A 13,701-nucleotide genomic window follows, 5' to 3' on the forward strand; every position below is an offset into this window, starting at 1 on the left:
ATCCAATGGATTATCTTTTTTAATGTTTTTACAGAGAGAGTTGAGAATCAAAGGATTTCTGCTTCTAAAGGAGAGAGAGGGAGAGAGAGAGAGAGAGAGAGAGAGAGAAAAAAAATACAAAACCAACAAAAGCTGTGAAAACCTTTGGTCTAAGTGCTGGTGCTGAGAATGCAAAACAGATTGGTGGAATTTTTCCCACTATGCTTCTTAAATGTGCCGCTGTTTTGGGCACCCCGAGTCCATTTGCACAGTGTGTTATGTTTGCTCGGTGCGTCAGCTCTAGTGAACCATGGGCTGCCGGCCAAGGTCCCTGTGTGCTGTGTAGTGATCATTAGCTTCTGTCTGTTCGTCTGCACAATCACAGAGCTTTGCTTCAAAGACACATAGGACCTCTAGACCTCTTATTTCAATTCACCTAACAGGGACCATGTTTGTTCTTTTTTTGGTGCTTTTTTCTGCGCCGTCCTCCCCCATGGAGCTATTTATTCAATCATTCATTCATCTAGCCGCATTTGTCAAAATACATGGCTGAGAATTTGGATATCATTGTTATGCATGCAAAAATGTGTTACACTTGTTATTGTTACTTTGGCAGAGTTCGCTTCCTCTAACGATAAGGATTAAACTAACTGATTAATACACACATTTATAAAATTATTAACTCAAATTGATGACTGTGAAGCATTGGATGTGTAATGGCGTTGTAACTGTGTTTCAGAAATAGAGAAATCTGCAGATTATGGTGGTAAACAACAGGAATTTGGACTTTTAAACGTTATTTCTGCAGCTCTGAGGCTGTGCATTCAGCTCCCTCATGGTCGATGCAACTTGTTGCACAGGGACAGCTGGACATGGAGGGTGCCCTGACTGCCAGGGACAGGGTGGGAATCCAGGATTTTGTCCTTCTGGATGAAACCACAGAGACAGCCTTCCTAAGCAACCTCAATAAACGCTTCAGCAAGGATCTCATCTACGTGAGTCTGAGAAAGGACTATTTAAACCCTGCTGTCAACAAATATATGTACATTTTCACAGTAAATATGACATCTTCTAACTCTTTCTTTTAGACCTACATTGGCACTTTGTTAGTGTCTGTCAATCCCTATAAACAGCTGGACATCTACAACAAGAAACAGATGGATCTCTACATGGGTGTCAACTTTTTTGAGCTTCCACCACACATGTGAGTTTATAATCTTATAACTTGAATATGAGGGTGCATGTCCCTTACCTTTATATTAAACTAACTCTCAATGTAGCCCAGTTCATCAAAGTTCATTTGTGAAATATTGTGATTGCTCTACAACCCTGCAGCTACGCCTTGGCAGACAACGCCTACCACACAATGCTGACAGAGTTCAACAATCACTTCATCCTCATCTCTGGTGAGAGCGGAGCAGGGAAGACGGAGGCCTCCAAGAAGATTCTGCAGTATTATGCTGTCAGCTGTCCGAGCACCACGTTGCTGAACACTGTCAGGGATAAAATGCTCAAGTCCAACCCTGTCCTCGAGGTCTGATTGTTACTTAATGTGATATCATTGCAATGACACACCACAGGGTAGGTCATTAATCACTGCGTGCGATACGGTTGTGTTTTCTTGCAGGCTTTCGGGAACGCCAAAACACTGAAAAATGACAACTCAAGTCGGTTTGGGAAGTACATGGACATTCAGTTTGACAGCCAGGTAAAGATCATGTGGCAGAGTCACAGAAATGCTCCCAGCAAATACATCAATAAATTATAAATGAGAAAGAAGAAGTCAGGAAGTTCGTGAGAGGCCCTTTAAGTACAGTTTTCCTTTTTTAAAATCTTCTTACAAACATATAGAGACCATAATGTAGCCTCTAAGTTTAACAATAAAGTGTCTAGTTTGGATGCTCAGTTTAATAGTAAAAATTTGTAAAAAATAAATTAGAAGCCTAAATATTACTCACAGTGGGTGATCAAGGATCAATTTGTTCAGTAAAATACTTAATGAGTATTAACTTTCCTTTCATGGGACTGAAGAAGTAGCTTTCAAGGAAAAACATACTTTATCCTAGAAAATTATTTTAAATCTGGCCACTGGACCATAGGCTATGTTTTTTCTGCAAGTTGTAGAGCTGCTGTCTTTAGGATCATGATGCCCATAGGGGGATGCTGTCGGAGGCCATATCCTGAATTACCTGCTGGAGAAGTCGAGGGTTGTGCATCAGAATCATGGAGAGAGAAACTTCCACATCTTCTACCAGCTGGTGGAGGGGGGAGAGGACGACCTGCTGCGCCAGCTGGGCCTGGAGAGAGACTGCCAGCATTACAACTATCTAACCCAAGTATGTCACCACGCTTTGATAGATGAGATTAATGAGATAATTGTACACTTTGACACTGTGTTCCTGTGTTTACTCTCTCTGACAGGGAGAGTGTGCCATTGTGTCTTCCATTAATGACAAAAATGACTGGAAAACAGTCAAAAATGCCCTGCAAGTCATCGACATTGATGAGATTAACACGGATGTAAGTTGAATGCTGTTACTGATGCTCTGACTTAAACCACTCACTCTTCTCCTGCAGTTTTGTGTCGTCTAAAAATATTTGTTCTGTGCAGTACTTGTTTGGGATTGTTGCAAGCGTCCTCCATTTGGGAAACGTTCAGTTTGAGTCTGACGGTAAAAACCATGCCCTCCTGAACAACAACACAGAGCTACACTGGGTCTCAAATGTAAGAAAAAACATAATATGCTATGCAGTATATGCTATTCTGCAGATATGTAGCATAATGCAAAAAGTCAAAGAAGAAACTCACTTAATGTTATTTTTCCTTGCAGCTATTAGGAGTTGATGCTCACAGTCTCCAAGAGGGATTGACATACAGGAAGATAGAAGCCCAAAAAGATCAGGTGAAAGCATGTAAAAATGTCCTTTTGTTTTATTTCTGATTTAAACGTTCCAGTGTTGTGTCTGAAAAACAGCTGTGATTTTTTCTCTCTGTAAAGGTCCTCAGCCCGTTCACAATTGACCACGCCATCTATGCCAGAGATGCCCTGGCTAAAGCCATCTATGGACAGACCTTCACCTGGCTGGTCAACAGGATCAATGAGTCCATGGAGAACAAGGCAAGAAGAAGCGTGTGCAACAAATCACAAAGTGAAAGCGGTGAAGATGACTTTATAACTCTCATCTGTTTGTTTTTTTTCTGCCAGGACTCTTCAAGGAAGACTGTGATAGGGCTTCTGGACATATATGGGTTCGAGGTGTTCTATGTAAACAGGTGGGCAGTCGTTTATGCCTTTCCTAAGTTTTTGCATTTTTGTTATTAAGAAAAATGTTACCTGTTCTAATTATATTCTACCTGAGTTGTTTGTGTTTACTTTTCCCCTCAGTTTTGAGCAGTTCTGTATAAACTATTGCAACGAGAAGCTGCAGCAGCTTTTCATCCAGCTGACACTCAAGGCCGAGCAGGAAGAATATGAAGCAGAGGATATAGAGGTACTCCCGTTAACCTGAAACAAAAACTCGGGAGGAATAATAATGTGTTTACATTCATTTGCATTAGATAATAATAATTTTTCCCCAGTGGGAGCCAGTGCAATTCTTCAATAACAAGATCATCTGTGATCTGGTTGAGGAGAGACACAGAGGAATCATATCATTGCTGGTGTGTACTTGCTGTAACAGACCTTAAAGCCTGGCCAGCAGTTTATAAAACACACTGTTACTCTAAAATATTGTCATGTAAAACGTTTTAATGAATATCCTGCAGGATGAGGAGTGTCTGAGGCCAGGAGATGCCACAGATCTCACCTTCCTGGAGAGAATGGAAGAAAAGATGGGCAATCACCCTCACTTTGTCACGTGAGTTGACTTAATCTACCAAAGTGTCTAGCAGAAATTCACATGTGAGTATGCTGACGTTTTCTTTGAATTTTGAGAAATAAAAACCTAAAACAATTTGGCAATGGAATACTTCTCACGTTGCATTCACATTTGGTAATGAACCAGTTGTTTTACTGTGCGAGTATCAATGTTGTGCTGACTGCTGTCTTGTGAGTGAGCCGACAGTGAGCCGATAGAGATGGAGGATTAGGATTTGTCTACAAAGCCTCTCACTCTTCATCCCTCTGTCTCTATCTCCACCTCTTTGACTACAGGCACAAACTGGCTGACAAAACGACACGTAAGACTCTGGAGAGGGGAGATTTCCGTCTTTTACATTATGCCGGGGAGGTCACCTACTGCGTTGTGGGTAAAAGGAATCACTATCTCAGGCCCTCTTTTGATTTTCAGCAGACAAACAGCCCTATGGCCCCTAATGTTTTAATTTTTTGTTGTTGTTGCTGTGACATTCTAGGTTTCCTGGACAAAAATAATGACCTATTATACAGGAACATAAAAGATGTAAGTTTTGTAATTTATTATGTGAGGCAGGGAATATGTGCTGGAGAGGAGGCTTAGTTCCTGAATATTAACCGCTGTAAATAAAACAAGAGGGTAATGGATGAATGGATAAAAATCAACATTATGTTTGTGTGTGTGTGTGTGTGTGTGTGTGTGTGTGTGTGTGTGTGTGTGTGCGTGTGTGTGTTATTCCATCTTCTCATAGCTGATGTGTCAGTCTAAAAATGCCATAGTCAGAAAGTGCTTCACCAACATGGATCCAGACAGCAGGCGAAGACCAGAAACAGTGAGTGCTCACCATGCTCAACTGTATCACTACATTATATCATCATCAGTAGCCTACTATAGTTCACAGTTACAGTACATGCCATATAAAAGCCTTAAATATTATTTTCAGTGGCGTTATCAAGAGTGGAAAAGGAGTAAGCATCCAAAATATTTTTTGTCCTTAAGAAAGGGTTGTAGCCCATATGAGACATACAGTATGTGATAAACATTTCTTCCCATGCATTTAAAGGGAACAAATGTGCATAATCTAGAGAGTACAAATGAGTAAATGGTCTATATTATCCAGTGACCACTGAGACAAAGACAAGTCATTTTGTCAAGTGAGTAGCAGTCTGACCGTGTCATCATTAAGCCATATGGATTTGACAGATGAACTGTTGGGGATTATGACCCTCATGTTGTGTCTGTAGGTGGCGACCCAGTTTAAGAGCAGCCTGCTGAAGCTGACAGAGATCCTCATGGCTAAAGAGGCCTGGTACATACGATGTCTTAAATCTAATGAGTCCAAGCAGCCAGGTAGTTTAATTAATAGATGGCACATGTAGTTGTTTTCATAATAGGATTGAGTCATTTGAATTTGACCCTTTTCTCGCTCACATAATCACAGGTCAATTTGACGAAGCGCTGATCAGGCACCAGGTGAAGTACCTGGGCCTGATGGAGCACCTCAGAGTCAGACGAGCTGGTTTTGCTTACAGACGTAAATATGAGGTCTTCTTAAAGAGGTATGAGGGAGCACAGAGGTTGGAATTTATGTTTGATTTTTAAATGGAAAATATTGTTGAATTGAACGATTCCTTTCTGGTTCCTTTACAACATGCTGATCGGGTTGTGTGCTGCTTCTCACAGATATAAACCGCTGTGCCCGGCCACCTGGCCTCACTGGAGAGGAATGCCTGCTGATGGAGTGGAAGTGCTGGTTCAACATCTGGGCTACCTGCCAAATGAATACAAAATGGGGCGGTGAGGACAACACTTTCTAAATACAACAGAGCAAATGTACTGAAGCCAAGAGTAACCAAAAACATATTTTTCCCCCCTTTGTTGTAGCACCAAAATATTCATCCGTCATCCGAGGACACTTTATGCCACAGAGGATGCTTATGAGAAATGTAAACATGAACTGGGTGAGTGCCAATTAGCTATAAAAATCCTTCAACCGTCACTACCTGCACAGCCATTTAATTTTATGCTCTGAATTTGCAGCTACAAGACTCCAGGCCAAATACAAAGGATACAAAGCAAAAGGAGAATTCAGAAAACAAAAAGAAGCTGGTAAGTGTCACAACACATGATCCAGATCAGGATGGACTCTGCTGCTTTGCTATGGAAGTGAAAGAAAATTACACACACACCGAACTATACATTTTTTTCCTTAGCCACTAAGATTGAAACTTGTTGGCGAGGAGTGCAGGCGAGGAAGGAAAGAGAGAGGAGAGCCTGGGCTGTAAAAGTCATCAAGAAGTGAGGAAGAAGATGAAAATATCATTACACAGCTCCTCTCAAGCTGAGCGTCACATTTTTACTAATTCAGTATCTAACAACCTGTTTCAGATTTATCAAAGGTTACATGACCAGAGGGCAGGCAAAAATCACAGATAACTCAGAGTACCTGGCCTTTGTGAGACAAAATTACCTGAACCGGCTTAAAGAAAATCTGCCAAAGACTGTTCTGGATAAAACCACGTGGATGTCTCCACCAGCTGTGCTAACAGAGGTACAATGATCCATCAGCTCCAGATGAACAACAAGCTGACATTTTATTTAGACTCTGTGCATGTTTTCATTCTCTTCAGACATCAGAGATCCTGCGTAAGCTTCACTACCGTCTTATGGTGCGGAAGTACGTGAGAGGAATCGCACCCCAGAAAAAAGCACAGGTAACTCGCATGTCAAACACGACTGGATCATCGTACGTCCTTCCTGTAGTGATCAGCTTCAGATTTTTTGTCCCCTCAGCTTCAATTGAAGCTTGTCACCAGCTCCATCTTCAAGGGCAAAAAGGAGAGTTATCCACAGAGTGTCGCTCAGCCTTTTGTAGACACCAGAATCAGTTAAGTATCAGATACATTCCCACAATGCTGTTTTATTTTTGAACAATCATTTTTACATCATTTAATATCTCTAGGTGAACAAGACATAAATGTGAGGGTTCTTCAGATTATTCGCAATGAGCACATTAAGGTAATAAAATATCATTACACACCCAGAGGAAACACGCCATCGCATCAAACACAACTCACTGTGTTGCGTTCTGTGTTTCTGTAGTACAGTGTCCCGGTGATCAAGTATGACAGGAACGGTTTCAAACCAAGGCCGCGACAGGTCATCCTCACTCAGGCAGCTGCCTATGTGGTAGAGGAAGCCAAGATCAAACAAAGAGTGCTCTACACCTTTCTCAAAGGTCAGATCAGTATAATAATACACACTTTACTTGCCATCAGGATGTTTTCATATTTGATTAAATATTTGTTTGACTCAATGCAGGTATTTCAGTCAGTAATTTGACTGATGGCATGATTGTATTCCACATAACATGCGAGGACCCTAAAGAAAAGGTATGTAGATATATAATATATAATATATATTTGGGTTTGTCAGAATTGCCTCTTTCTCACCAATATGGCACTGGGAAAGTTAATAGTAAATGTAAATGATCCAGTGTGTGTGGGGGAAAATCAAACCTTTATAAAAGTGTTTGTTTTGTTGCTACAAACAAACAGAGATACAGAAACCACTTGAATTATACAGCTCATTCACACAGAAAAGTCTTCAACAATTTTCAGTTGGAGGTTTCTTAAAAGCCACAAACAAAATCGTATTTTTAATTTGGGGTAATTTGTCTAATTGTATTTTACTCTGTCGGCGTTTCAGGGGGATCTGGTGATGCAGTGTGACCACTTGTTTGAGTTTTTGACCAAACTTAGTGTCATTGCTAACAAACAAAATACAATCAAAGTGGTTCAGGGCAGGTGAGTGTGTATCTATGTCAATACAGTAGAGGTTGCATTTGATGTGCACATTCATCTGAAACTCTTGTTTGCATTTGCAATCATACTTAGTATCAAGATTGAAATCCAGGCAGGGAAAGAGAGTGCAGTGGACTTCAGCACCGGGCAGGAGCCCATGGTATACAAGGCCAAGAACGGACACCTCATGGTGGTGAGTTTAGTCCTGTAATGATGAAGGATTTATGTACGGATTTGCTATTTGAGGCTCTGATCTAAAGTTAATCTGCAGACGAAGAGATACTACTTTGACCAAGGTTTATGTAAGATTTGCACAATATACAAATTACAAACTATACACTTTATCAAATCTAATCACAGGTATCTGCCCAGATACAGCGGCTGCCAAACTGCATAGAACAGAGAGAGTATCTTATCTTCTCTAGCCCAAGACGATGCATAATGACTTTTAATCCAATGAGTATGAGCTGCCTGGCCAACAAAGTGCAATAGGCCAGCAGATTGCACTTACGATTGGTTAGATGCACACCCTGTGATAACAACAACAACAACAACAACAACAACAACAACAAATATGGCAATAAGAGGAGATTGGCTCCTTTACTATTTTAAAGAGAATATTGAAAACTGACTTCCAGAAATGATCTCAGATGATTCAGTCTGATTCTCAGACATGTCCAAAGTAAATTAACTTGAATTGTACACAGCATACTATTAAAAAATGGACGAGTGGACCTTTGGATAATTTTCTGCCAAATTGCATCTTGGATTTGTTCATTTAAGTCTTCTTCCCATTTTAAGGTGATCTGTAGTTGTCAAATATACAGAGTGAGAAGGTTGTTTATCCTACATATAATCTGCTTTAAGACATTTTTATCTTGAAAATAGTCCAACAGAGATGTAAGGGAAGCAATTGAATTGCGGGGCCTAACAAAATGGGACCTAGGGATACAAAATTCATCCTGTGGAGCCCAAAGGATGTCTTCTCCAAGATTTCACCATTTAGTATTACAGTTATGTATGTCACTCATCCAGAATGTCAACACCCTGATATTGGCTGCCCAGTTATAAAACAAAACATTGGGAAGTGCCATATCACCCTGGAGATGAGCTAATAACATTTCTATGGCACTAAAGAAGAATTTGGTCATAAACATAGGAAGTTTGCATTGGCGAGGTCTTTACAGTTAGGTTATGTGTAATCCAGATTCTCAGATATTGAAACTATTTTGTGCAGACTTTAAAAGGGTTGGAATTTAAGGAGGAAGAGAAAGGAATACCACTTTAAATCAAACTGTTTGTGCCCACAGGTTGCCACTAGGACTCGGACACGGTAACGCGTGGGGCTGAAGAGGAGACACACAAGAAGCCCCTGCATATTTCATTAGGAGACCCCTAAAGAGAGGATCAACATGTCTACAACTGAGCAGAAACAGCTGCACTTTAGGAACCCTGGATGAGCCAGTTTGTTGGACAGCAACACCTTTTTTATACATTGAAGTTAACAATCAAAAGTATTTTTCCACTAAATAATATTAAATAGGAGCAAAAAGGTTACAGTTTCAGCATCATTCTGTGTTTAAGTAAGGGTTTGTCTCTGTTGTTTCTTGTATCTTAATGTACAAAACACTGAACATTACTCATTAACTGCTTGAAAGAATATGTCATTCTGATTTCTGAATAATGAAACCATATGTGTCATAATTTTATATGTTCACTAATAATGTGAATATAAGAATGAAACACAGAACAAAAGACTGTAGAAATGTATTTGTGATAAAGTAGGTATAAATATAAAACATACATATATGTTCACTTTTGTACAACAGTCCTACAAGTACTGTGATTGTTAGACATATTTCAACTCAAACCATTGTGTGCAAACAGTACATCCTCTGATGAATGCTGTGGTGACGGACAGGTCTAATTTCTCTCCTTGTTAAAAGCTTGTAGACAGGATTCCCTTCCTGCCAGGGAGATCTCTGGTTACAGTCATTCACTTCATACTGTTCCAGATACTGTGTGTGGAGCGGACCAACCTGGACTCCTTAGTTATTGTCCTTGGTGACTTTAACAAAGGTAACCTCAACCACGACAGACAGTTTGTTAATTGCCTGACCAGCAGAAGGCTGCAGTCCTTCAGGACCAAAACCTCTCACCACAAAAACAGCTTCTTCCCGTCTGCTATCAGCCTTATCAACAAGGCTAGAGAGCCCCACTGTCACTGATCCCCCCGATCCCCAATTGCACCAATCACCAGCACAAATTCCTTGTATGTGGAAACATACTTGGCAATAAAACTGATTCTGATTCTGATTCTGATTCAACCTCAGCATCCATCATTCGATCACCCCAGTACATTTAACACCTCAGGTCACAGCTCAAGTTGCCTCCACTGAAAATAATAATCATTTAGTGAAGTGAAGGAAAAATGCATAATGTTAAAACTAAATATAGCTGAAGCACTACAGTGAAATGTTGCATCCACCTGTTATATCTTAACTGTATCAAAAATCATTCAATTTTTAAAAAGGTTTAATTGCTCTTATCTGCAGGCTACGAAATAGCCGTGTTAACATCTTCTAAGAGTAAAACAGTGCCACCATGTGGCCCTATTGTGTACAACACCTGGTTCATCCATTGATGAACTTACAGTGGACCCGTAAGGATCTTGTAAGGAGAAGCAAAAATTATGTAAATACATTTTTAGCTGCTTATATGATATAATTCTTGTTCTCCTGGATGTAATCTAGTTACAACCTCAATTAACAAATGTATACTGACAATATTACTTTTCTTTTCACACTCAGGTGAAACTGTGGTCACCTGCAGTGCTGAATGCAAACATACATGTCCATGGGCCTCTGCACTCCAGCAGAAAACAGTGATACGAGTTATCATGACTAACAAACATTACAACCTGTCTGACCACACAAGAAAGATGACAAGTGGACACACAAACATGCACAAAATCACTTCACCACTACACACTGTTGTATGACACTCATCTCGTAGTAGTCTCCTAGAGAAAGCTGGTAAAAGAAGAGTGAAAGTGAGACAGAGAGGCGCTGGGTGTTGTAAGGCACAAGCGTGGTGCAAAGACTGTCCGGGGTCAGAGACACAGGCTGATGGGTCGAAGGAGGAAGGTCACTGGTGGTGGTGTGTGCGGTCATCAGGTCGTTTGATATGAATCCTACGAACTCGTTCAATTCGTTCTCGCTCCTCATCCTCATCCAGATGATTAGATCGTCCTGCAGCGCCTCCTGTGGCCTCCAGCAGGGCATTGTCTGGACCCCTCCCATCATGGGACTCATACAGGAGGATGTTGAGGGTCTCCTCATAGATGCGTGCCTCCGGGAATTCAACCTAGGAGAGAAGTAGGGTGTTACCAGAGAGATTAGAGAGATAGTTAAACCACTGGTACAGTATGATTACAAGATAGTGACCACCTCTTCATAGTAGACTAAAAATATATAAATATATTCACCTTTGTCTGCTTCTTTTCTGTGGCATAAACAATGGAGGTGCAGCACACTTCAGCAATCTTACGCCCCTGGCCATAAAATGACCAACAACAGATCTCATCCCCAATCACATCTTTGATGAAGAGGACCCGACCATTGAACCGCAATGAAAGCTTGTCAAACAGCTCAATATTTTTCAGCATGTTGTCATCAGAATTGCTGGGGGGTGGAGAGTGAGGAATTACAGGACAGTCATTTATTAAGACAACTTGCAGGATTTCACCACATTATATTTCTTCTTGAGTTAGATATGCCAGCTCCTGATATCATTTGAAGAGGACTTACCTGGTATATGAATATTTATTGTTGCTTCTGTTATACAGCAGTTTGACAGTAGGCTGTGAAGTCAAAGAAAAATCTAAATGACATTTTTTTTCTTGATATTGAGCACTAAAAATTCAGCACATTATGCAGAAAACATAACATACCTTATTAGATGTTGCAATAAGCTTCTGCTCTTCCTTAGATGATGTCATCAGAGGCACTTTACAAAGTGGCTCATAAGTTTCTTTGTTCTAGAGGAAAATATTTTTTTTTTCCATTAAAAAAGTTCCACTTGTCAAACTGCAACATACAGTACATAATAAGAGGAAGGAAGCCACCTAGTGGAACAGGATAACAAAGATGATGAAGGATACACATCACCAACTCCATCAATGACTATATTGTTTTGGTTACCAATTGTCACCAAGAAATGCTGAGACTTTTTTTTTTTAAACACAGATTGGTTTAAAATGATTTTTACACAGATTTTATGTCCATCATGAAAAAAAAAGGTTTACACCTGTATTTTTTTGTACATTTGGTCTTCTTATCCATTAATCAGACGAACAGATTTTTAAAATTCCATTGAAAAAATAAACAAATAAACAAACTTACTAAAAATAATGATACTTATCCATCATGAGCAGTAAGGTAAGTAGTAAGTAAAAAAAGACAAACTGCTCAAACATAGAGCAGTCTTACTAGTTAATAATTTAATTAAAACTTTTATTAAAAAGTCTAATTTGAGGTGAAATGCTTATGTAGTTCAGAAATTATTCCAAAGACATAAAATTTAGTAATAGTTCTGAAGAGTTAATTTAACAATGATGACATGGTGAGAGATGAAATATTAAGATATTTCCCTGCCCAACTGACATCCCTCTGTGGTAATGGTACCTGCAAGGCAGCTGTACATTCATCCGCTAAGCCTTGGACAAGGTAATACTTGGCCTCAGCGAGCAGTTCCTCAGTTTCCCGTCGGCTGTCTGGGAGTGGCACTGCCCCATCTCTAAGATAGTTCAGGATTGTTCCAAAATGTTTCCCACAGCGGTCAATCAAGATCCAACCTATAAATATTTAATGGTGAGTCATTTCTTAGTAATTGATTACGACCAGTGAGGAGATGATGTAAATCCCACATATAATTGAAACATTTTCACTAACAGCTCACCTTCACTGTCTGTGAGGACCTCCATCCTTCCACTGAACATGGCTTTGAGCATCGTGTCCTGTTTGGTTAGAGTCTGCATTGTAGTGTAGTACAGTGCCCCACCCACATTTAACTTCACATATTTAGAGCTGGGGCTGGAGCCCTTGAAGGATGTAGTCCGGGTTGTAGCTGCTGGCACTGCCGAGCTCACCACACTCTCTCCTGACATCTCTTCCTGTGACAGAACAAGATAATGTACAAAGTGACACTAGGATCAGGGCTATTATCTCACTGGATTAGCTTGTTTCAGAGTTAATATAGGTACACATAGTTCTTTTTTTTGACCAAATCCAATAATGTTAGCCTGTCTCTCTGTACCTTCTGTATTTTTTAATCTGCAAATCTTATCAACTCTAAGACTGTTATTAAAGCGGATTCAACTGCTAATATATTACTTTTCTTATAGCAAAAAATGACACACATGTACAAAACAGGTTATCATAAAACGTATTGAACTTTCATACTGTTGGTACAATTTTATGAGCAGTGTCACCTTTCTTTAACATTTTTGCCAAGTTTGTCATGATATAGCTATGAAAAGACTAACAAGGCAGAGACAATTCAAAGACAGTACTGCACACTTTTGTTATAAGACTGCTTTCCTTTCTAAAACCACTAACGGTGTTATTACATTTGTAGGATTGTTCGAGGGTATTTTTTCTCCGTATAAAGTAAAACACTGAACCGTATCTCTCAACCCATTCAGTCATGGTAATTTCATTGTACAAAGCACGGCTAATGGGCGAGCTAGCCAGTTAGCGTTAACTAAACTTACCTACATTTTAACAAATCTGTATAAAAACACACATATTATGTCACTGACTATTCAAGCTTTGTCCGCATAATGTTAGTAGCGTGTTTGTACTTGGCTCTTGATAAAACAACAAAAAAAAAACCGCAAGTATATTTACCATAGAAGCCGCAGCAGACTTCGTAAATGTAGCTCGCTAACGTCAGTCAGCTAACACCCACTTCCTTCCGGTCCAACGCTGCGCAGTTATAAAAATGACGTCAACTATCCTGTGCTGTTTTTAAAGGGACAGTTCATATAATTTTGTTAAAGGTT

General features: G+C 39.9%; 2 protein-coding genes across 3 annotated transcripts; one reads left to right on the top strand and one right to left on the bottom strand.

Moving 5' to 3' along the window:
- The first annotated feature begins 321 nt into the window (after positions 1 to 321).
- On the top strand, positions 322 to 7,848 carry myo1ha (myosin IHa). The gene is made up of 29 exons (XM_071484142.1): positions 322 to 974; positions 1,068 to 1,183; positions 1,315 to 1,513; positions 1,607 to 1,687; positions 2,136 to 2,315; positions 2,401 to 2,499; positions 2,591 to 2,704; positions 2,811 to 2,882; positions 2,979 to 3,253; positions 3,366 to 3,471; positions 3,560 to 3,640; positions 3,746 to 3,837; positions 4,134 to 4,228; positions 4,334 to 4,380; positions 4,586 to 4,666; positions 5,079 to 5,184; positions 5,276 to 5,393; positions 5,518 to 5,631; positions 5,719 to 5,795; positions 5,875 to 5,943; positions 6,048 to 6,132; positions 6,223 to 6,385; positions 6,465 to 6,548; positions 6,628 to 6,721; positions 6,797 to 6,852; positions 6,937 to 7,072; positions 7,156 to 7,226; positions 7,543 to 7,640; positions 7,731 to 7,848. The coding sequence occupies exons 1-29, from the start codon at positions 822 to 824 to the stop codon at positions 7,846 to 7,848; spliced, it is 3,180 nt and encodes a 1,059-aa protein (XP_071340243.1). The 5' UTR covers positions 322 to 821.
- Positions 7,849 to 9,388: 1,540 nt separating this feature from the next.
- On the bottom strand, positions 9,389 to 13,682 carry kctd10 (potassium channel tetramerization domain containing 10). Of its 2 annotated transcripts, XR_011691629.1 has the most exons (8): positions 13,547 to 13,682; positions 12,597 to 12,810; positions 12,323 to 12,492; positions 11,590 to 11,676; positions 11,447 to 11,499; positions 11,125 to 11,320; positions 9,966 to 11,003; positions 9,389 to 9,643 (listed from the first exon to the last, which is right to left on the bottom strand). XR_011691629.1 is itself a non-coding variant. In XM_071482867.1 (7 exons), exons 1-7 carry the CDS (start codon positions 13,547 to 13,549, stop codon positions 10,785 to 10,787), a joined length of 942 nt encoding a protein of 313 aa, XP_071338968.1. In that variant the 5' UTR covers positions 13,550 to 13,682; the 3' UTR covers positions 9,389 to 10,784. The 2 variants fall into 2 exon arrangements, 1 of the variants encoding a protein (XP_071338968.1); XM_071482867.1 differs by having other exon boundaries at positions 9,389 to 11,003.
- Between the last annotated feature and the right edge of the window lie 19 nt (positions 13,683 to 13,701).

The sequence above is a fragment of the Trachinotus anak genome, unplaced genomic scaffold (genome assembly GCF_046630095.1).
Source record: "Trachinotus anak isolate AG129_WGS33_773 ecotype Australia unplaced genomic scaffold, CSIRO_AGI_Tana_v1 ptg000008l, whole genome shotgun sequence".
NCBI classification, from domain to species: Eukaryota; Metazoa; Chordata; class Actinopteri; order Carangiformes; family Carangidae; genus Trachinotus; species Trachinotus anak.